The sequence below is a fragment of the Pan paniscus genome, chromosome 22 (assembly GCF_029289425.2).
Source record: "Pan paniscus chromosome 22, NHGRI_mPanPan1-v2.0_pri, whole genome shotgun sequence".
NCBI lineage: Eukaryota > Metazoa > Chordata > Mammalia > Primates > Hominidae > Pan > Pan paniscus.
This window is the reverse complement of record NC_073271.2, coordinates 2,676,701-2,684,857: the sequence shown is the minus strand read 5'-3', so window position 1 is coordinate 2,684,857 and position 8,157 is coordinate 2,676,701. Positions and strand designations below refer to the sequence as shown.

At 39.9% G+C, this 8,157-nt stretch overlaps 1 protein-coding gene across 1 annotated transcript; it reads right to left on the bottom strand.

Moving 5' to 3' along the window:
* Positions 1–5,239: 5,239 nt before the first annotated feature.
* Positions 5,240–7,753, bottom strand: LOC117977768 (protein VCF2-like). Its single transcript, XM_063601258.1, has one exon. The coding sequence runs from the start codon at positions 7,597–7,599 to the stop codon at positions 7,468–7,470; it is 132 nt and encodes a 43-aa protein (XP_063457328.1). The 5' UTR covers positions 7,600–7,753; the 3' UTR covers positions 5,240–7,467.
* Positions 7,754–8,157: the final 404 nt, after the last annotated feature.

The following is an 8,157-nucleotide window of genomic DNA, read 5'->3' as shown; positions in this document are numbered from 1 at the left end:
CATCTGGCCATGAATGGTGTATAGTCTGGTGAGTACATATACATAGATATAGATATAGAGAGATAGATACATACATACATACATAGATATAGATAGATATACATATAGATATAGATATAGATATCTGCAATGCCATTTACATGGGATAAACAGTTGTTTACCCTTAAAGGTATTGTGTGTGTGTCTTTTCTTCTCCCATCAGCATCTCCCACACAGAACAGGAGGAGACAGACAGGCCTTGTTACACACCTGTTTGCTGTTGTACCTCTGTTTGCTCTTTAGGTACAACAAATCATCAGCACTAATGTTAAAATAGAGATCATAAGACTGACAAAACTGACTCTGTGGCAATATAATACCAAATTATTGTCACAATTTAAGGCAGTGCAAGGCAAGTGTTAAGCCATGCCTGCAGGTCAGCAATCTTGCTACATAGCATCCCTATCTCCACTTAAGAGTTAAAACTTTTATATCTGCTGACTCCAAGTTTTAGATAGAACATTACCCCTTTAACAGTTAAGCAAGAGGGAGGAGCCAAGATGGCTGAATAGGAACAGCTCCGGTCTACAGCTCCCAGCCTGAGCGACGCAGAAGATGGGTGATTTCTGCATTTCCATCTGAGGTACCGGGTTCTTCTCACTAGGGAGTGCCAGACAGTGGGCGCAGGTCAGTGGGAGCGCACCGTGCATGAGGCGAAGCAGGGCGAGTCATTGCCTCACTCGGGAAGCAAAAGGGGTCAGGGAGTTCCCTTTCCTAATCAAAGAAAGGGGTGACGGACAGCACCTGGAAAATCGGGAAAATCGGGTCACTCCCACCCAAATACTGCGCTTTTCCGACGGGCTTAAAAAACGGTGCACCACGAGATTATATCCCCGACCTGGTTCGGAGGGTCCTACCCCACGGAGTCTCGCTGATTGCTAGCACAGCAGTCTGAGATCAAACTGCAAGGCGGCAGCGAGGCTCGGGGAGGGGCGCCTGCCATTGCCCAGGCTTTCTTAGGTAAACAAAGCAGCTGGGAAGCTCGAACTGGGTGGAGCCCACCACAGCTCAAGGAGGCCTGCCTGCCTCTGTAGGCTCCACCTCTGGGGGCAGGGCAAAGACAAACAAAAAGACAGCAGTAACCTCTGCAGACTTAAATGTCCCTGTCTGACAGCTTTGAAGAGAGCAGTGGTTCTCCCAGTACGCAGCTGGAGATCTGAGAACTGGCAGACTGCCTCCTCAAGTGGGTCCCTGACCCCTGACCCCCGAGCAGCCTAACTGGGAGGCACCCTCCAACAGGGGCACACAGACAACTCACACTGCAGGGTACTCCAGCAGACCTGCAGCTGAGAGTCCTGTCTGTTAGAAGGAAAACTAACAAACAGAAAGGACATGCACACCAAAAACCCATCTGTACATCACCATCATCAAAGACCAAAAGTAGATAAAACCACAAAGATGGGAAAAAAACAGAACAGAAAAACTGGAAACTCTAAAAATCAGAGCGCCTCTCCTCCTCCAAAGGAACGCAGCTCCTCACCAGCAAATGAACAAAGATGGATGGAGAATGACTTTGACGAGCTGAGAGAAGAAGGCTTCAGACGGTCAAATTACTCTGAGCTATGGGAGGACATTCAAACCGAAGGCAAAGAAGTTGAAAACTTTGAAAAAAATTTAGAAGAATGTATAACTAGAATAACCAATACAGAGAAGTGCTTAAAGGAGCTGAAAACCAAGGCTCGAGAACTACGTGAAGAATGCAGAAGACTCAGGAGCCGATGTGATCAACTGGAAGAAAGTGTATCAGCAATGGAAGATGAAATGAATGAAATGAAGTGAGAAGGAAAGTTTAGAGAAAAAAGAATACAAAGAAACGAGCAAAGCCTCCAAGAAATATGGGACTATTTGAAAAGACCAAATCTACGTCTGATTGGTGTACCTGAAAGTGATGGGGAGAATGGAACTAAGTTGGAAAACACTCTGCAGGATATTATCCGGGAGAACTTCCCCAATCTAGCAAGGCAGGCCAACGTTCAGATTCAGGAAATACAGAGAATGCCACAAAGATACTCCTCGAGAAGAGCAACTCCAAGACACATAATTGTCAGATTCACCAAAGTTGAAATGAAGGAAAAAATGTTAAGGGCAGCCAGAGAGAAAGGTCGGGTTACCCTCAAAGGGAAGCCCATCAGACTAACAGCGGATCTCTCAGCAGAAACCCTACAAGCCAGAAGAGAGTGGGGGCCAATATTCAACATTCTTAAAGAAAAGAATTTTCAACCCAGAATTTCATATTCAGCCAAACTAAGCTTCATAAGTGAAGGAGAAATAAAATACTTCACAGACAAGCAAATGCTGAGAGATTTTGTCACCACCAGGCCTGCCTTACAAGAGCTCCTGAAGGAAGCACTAAACATGGAAAGGAATAACTGGTACCAGCCGCTGCAAAATCATGCCAAAATGTAAAGACCATTGAGACTAGGAAGAAACTGCATCAACTAACGAGCAAAATAACCAGCTAACATCATAATGACAGGATCAAATTCACACATAACAATATTAACTTTAAATGTAAATGGACTAAATGCTCCAATTAAAAGACCCAGACTGGCAAACTGGATAAAGAGTCAAGACCCATCAGTGTGCTGTATTCAGGAAACCCATCTCACGTGCAGAGACACACATAGGCTCAAAATAAAAGGATGGAGGAAGATCTACCAAGCAAATGGAAAACAAAAAAGGCAGGGGTTGCAATCCTCGTCTCTGATAAAACAGACTTTAAACCAACAAATAGCCAAAGAGACAAAGAATGCCATTACATAATGGTAAAGGGATCAATTCAACAAGAAGAGCTAACTATCCTAAATATATATGCACCCAATACAGGAGCACCAAGATTCATAAAGCAAGTCCTGAGTGACCTACAAGGAGACTTAGACTCCCACACATTAACACCCCACTGTCAACATTAGACAGATCAATGAGACAGAGAGTCAAAAAGGATACCAAGGAATTGAACTCAGCTCTGCACCAAGCAGACCTAATAGACATCTACAGAAGTCTCCACTCCAAATCAACAGAATATACATTTTTTTCAGTACCACACCACACCTATTCCAAAATTAACCACATAGTTGGAAGTAAAGCTCTCCTCAGCAAATGCAAAAGAACAGAAATTATAACAAACTATCTCTCAGACCACGGTGCAATCAAACTAGAACTCAGGATTAAGAATCTCACTCAAAACCACTCAACTACATGGAAACTGAACAACCTGTTCCTGAATGACTACTGGGTACATAACGAAATGAAGGCAGAAATAGAGATGTTCTTTGAAACCAATGAGAACAAAGACACAACATACCAGAATCTCTGGGACACATTCAAAGCAGTGTGTAGAGGGAAATTTATAACACTAAATGCCCACAAGAGAAAGCAGGAAAGATCCAAAATTGACACCCTAACATCACAATTAAAAGAACTAGAAAAGCAAGAGCAAACACCTTTAAAAGCTAGCAGAAGGCAAGAAATAACTAAAATCAGAGCAGAACTGAAGGAAATAGAGACACAAAAAACCCTTCAAAAAATTAACGAATCCAGGAGCTGGTTTTTTGAAAGGATCAACAAAATTGATAGACCGCTAGCAAGACTAATAAAGAAAAAAAGAGAGAAGAATCAAATAGACGCAATAAAAAAGGATAAAGAGGATGTCAGCACCGATCCCACAGAAATACAAACTACCATCAGAGAATACTACAAACACCTCTAGGCAAATAAACTAGAAAATCTAGAAGAAATGGATAAATTCCTCGACACATACACTCTCTCAAGACTAAACCAGGAAGAAGTTGAATCTCTGAATAGACCAATAACAGGAGCTGAAATTGTGGCAATAATCAATAGCTTACCAACCAAAAAGAGTCCAGGACCAGATGGATTCACAGCCGAAATCTACCAGAGGTACAAGGAGGAACTGGTACCATTCCTTCTGAAACTATTCCAATCAATAGAAAAAGAGGGAATCCTCCCTAACTTATTTTATGAGGCCAGCATCATTCTGATACCAAAGCCGGGCAGAGACACAACAAAAAAAGAGAATTTTAGACCAATATCCTTGATGAACATTGATGCAAAAATCCTCAATAAAATACTGGCAAAACGAATCCAGAAGCACATCAAAAAGCTTATCCACCATGATCAAGTGGGCTTCATCCTTGGGATGCAAGGCTGGTTCAATATATGCAAATCAATAAATGTAATCCAGCATATAAACAGAGCCAAATATAAAAACCACATGATTATCTCAATAGATGCAGAAAAAGCCTTTGACAAAATTCAACAACGCTTCATGCTAAATACTCTCAATAAATTAGGTATTGATGGGACGTATTTCAAAATAATAAAAGCTATCTATGACAAACCCACAGCCAATATCATACTGAATCGGCAAAAACTGGAAGCATTCCCTTTGAAAACTGGCACAAGACAGGGATGCCCTCTCTCACCACTCCTATTCAACATAGTGTTGGAAGTTCTGGCCAGGGCAATTAGGCAGGAGAAGGAAATAAAGGGTATTCAATTAGGAAAAGAAGAAGTCAAATTGTCCCTGTTTGCAGATAGCATGATTATATATCTAGAAAACCCCATTGTCTCAGCCCAAAATCTCCTTAAGCTGATAAGCAACTTCAGCAAAGTCTCAGCATACAAAATCAATGTACAAAAATCACAAGCATTCTTATACACCAACAACAGACAAACAGAGAGCCAAATCATGAGTGAACTCCCATTCACAATTGCTTCAAAGAGAATAAAATACCTAAGAATCCAACTTACAAGGGATGTGAAGGACCTCTACAAGGAGAACTACAAACCACTGCTCAAGGAAATAAAAGAGGATACAAACAAATGGAAGAACATTCCATGCTCATGGGTAGGAAGAATCAATATCGTGAAAATGGCCATACTGCCCAAGGTAATTTACAGATTCAATGCCATCCCCATCAAGCTACCAATGACTTTCTTCACAGAATTGGAAAAACTAGTTTAAAGTTCATATGGAACCAAAAAAGAGCCCGCATCACCAAGTCAATCCTAAGCCAAAAGAACAAAGCTGGAGGCATCACACTACCTGACTTCAAACTATACTACAAGGCTACAGTAACCAAAACAGCATGGTACTGGTACCAAAACAGAGATATAGATCAATGGAACAGAACAGAGCCCTCAGAAATAATGCCGCATATCTACAACAATCTGATCTTTGACAAATCTGAGAAAAACAAGCAATGGGGAAGGGATTCCCTATTTAATAAATGGCACTGGGAAAACTGGCTAGCCATATGTAGAAAGCTGAAACTGGATCCCTTCCTTACACCTTATACAAAAATCAATTCAAGATGGATTAAAGACTTAAACGTTAGACCTGAAACCATAAAAACCCTAGAAGAAAATCTAGGCATTACCATTCAGGACATAAGCATGGGCAAGGACTTCATGTCTAAAACACCAAAAGCAATGGCAACAAAAGCCAAAATTGACAAATGGGATCTAATTAAACTAAAGAGCTTCTGCACAGCAAAGGAAACTACCATCAGAGTGAACAGGCAACCTACAAAATGGGAGAAAATTTTCGCAACCTATTCATCTGACAAAGGGCTAATATCCAGAATCTACAATGAACTCAAACAAATTTACAAGAAAAAAACAAACAACCCCATCAAAAAGTGGGCGAAGGACATGAACAGACACTTCTCAAAAGAAGACATCTATGCAGCCAAAAAACACATGAAAAAATGCTCATCATCACTGGCCATCAGAGAAATGCAAATCAAAACCACAATGAGATACCATCTCACACCAGTTGGAATGGCAATCATTAAAAAGTCAGGAAACAACAGGTGCTGGAGAGGATGTGGAGAAATAGGAACACTTTTACACTGTTGGTGGGACTGTAAACTAGTTCAACCATTGTGGAAGTCAGTGTGGCGATTCCTCAGGGATCAAGAACTAGAAATACCATTTGACTCAGCCATCCCATTACTGGGTATATACCCAAAGGACTATAAATCATGCTGCTATAAAGACACATGCGTATGTTTATTGTGGCATTATTCACAATAGCAAAGACTTGGAACCAACCCAAATGTCCAACAATGATAGACTGGATTAAGAAAATGTGGCACATATACACCATGGAATACTATGCAGCCATAAAAAACGATGAGTTCATGTCATTTGTAGGGACATGGATGAAATTGGAAATCATCATTCTCAGTAAACTATTGCAAGAACAAAAAACCAAACACCACATATTCTCACTCATAGGTGGGAATTGAACAATGAGATCCCATGGACACAGGAAGGGGAATATCACACTCTGGGGACTGTTGTGGGGTGGGGGGAGGGGGGAGGGATAGCATCGGGAGATATACCTAATGCTAGATGACGAGTTAGTGGGTTCAGCGCACCAGCATGGCACATGTATACATATGTAACTAACCTGCACAATGTGTACATGTACCCTAAAACTTAAAGTATAATAAAAAAATAAAAAATAAAAATAAAAAATAAAACAACTGCCCATTTTACCATCTCTTCAGTCCTTGACAAGCACCATTCTAACTTTTTTTTCCTGTGAGTTTGTCTACTTAAGATACCTGATTATGAATGGAATCATAGACTGTCACTTTGTTCCTGGCTTATTTCAATTAACATGATCTTCTCCAGAATTATCATATAATGTGTCTTTTTAAAGACTGAATAATATTCGACTTTGTGTATGTGCCACTTGTTATTAATCTGTTCATTGGTCAAGGGACATCTGGATTGTTTCTGCCTTTTGGCTTGTGTTAATAATATTGCAATAAATTTGGTTGTGCAAATATCTCTTCCAGATCTGCGTTGTATATTTTAAGTACATAGCCAGAAGGGGGTTTGCTGTATTATATAATAATCTCATTTTAAATTTTTTGAAGAGCTGTCATATTATTTTAAATATCGGCTTGAGGCCATAGATTATTGTGACTTTGTTTTGCATTTTTCTAGAAGAGTGATGTCGAGTATCCTTTTATTTTTTTATTTTATTTTTTTAATTTCATAAACATTTATTCACAGCCCCTTTAAAAGTACAGCAGTGAAGTAAAACCCCAATTAAACAACTGCCCATTAACTTGTTACTTAAAATGTAGACTTAAAAACCAATAGACTTTTTTTTGGTGTGTATGCAATTACTTTTATAAACACAGTTTAGGTTGGAATAAGGAAGTCCTAATTCATCATGTTGGAACTTGCCCTCACTGCTGCAGGCTGTTGAAGTGAGCCTCCTTCAAGGTCTGGTTGATATGGGAGTAAAGACCTTGGCATGGTACATACCCCTCATGCAAGAACTGGGGAAAGTTTGCATTGGGTTCAGTAACAATGTGGTTTAAGTTGCCTTCTGGTCCACCTGCTCTCTCTGGGATATTAAGGCGGCTGCTGCTCCTTTCATTATCACTCCATGAAAACTGTGTCTTGAGAATCCTGAAAGATAGGGTTTCTCTTATTCCTTTTGGGCTGGGTGGAATGATGGTTGCCCTCTTTACTGCCATTTCTTCTTCTTTTCCGTACAGGGCAGCCTCCCATAGTCCTGCCCTCGGACGAGTATCCTTTTAAATACCTAGTTATTTCTATGTCTTCTTTGGAGAAAGGTCATTTCAAACATTTACCATTCTAAATCAAGTTATTAACATTTTGTTGTTGTTGAATTTTAGGAGTTTATATCTTTCGGAAATTAACACCTACCAAATATGTGATTAGAAAATATTTTTACACTTTTTTGTTATATGTATGTATGTATGCACATATATTACCCTATACAAGACAGGGTCTTGATATATTTTCATGGCTAGTCTCAAACTTTTGGCCTGAAATGATCATTCTGCCTTGGCCTCCTAAATTTCTAGAATTATAGGCATGAGCCAGCATGCCCAGGTTTCACCCACTTATTAGGTGACATTTGTATGCCACTAAATGTTTTCTTTGATGTGTAGAATACTTGAAGGTTAATGTAGTTCCTTTCTTTTTTGTTCTTTTCCTTGTTTCTTATGAATTTGATGTCATACTTAAGCAAAGTTTTAAGACTTATGTCATACACTTTTCCCCTATGTTTACTTCTAAGAATTTTATTAGTTTTTATGTTTA

Coding starts and splice junctions, on each gene's coding strand:
- LOC117977768 (XM_063601258.1), bottom strand. CDS start 7,599: ATGGGAGGCTGCCCTGTACGGAAAAGAAGAAGAAATGGCAGTAAAGAG.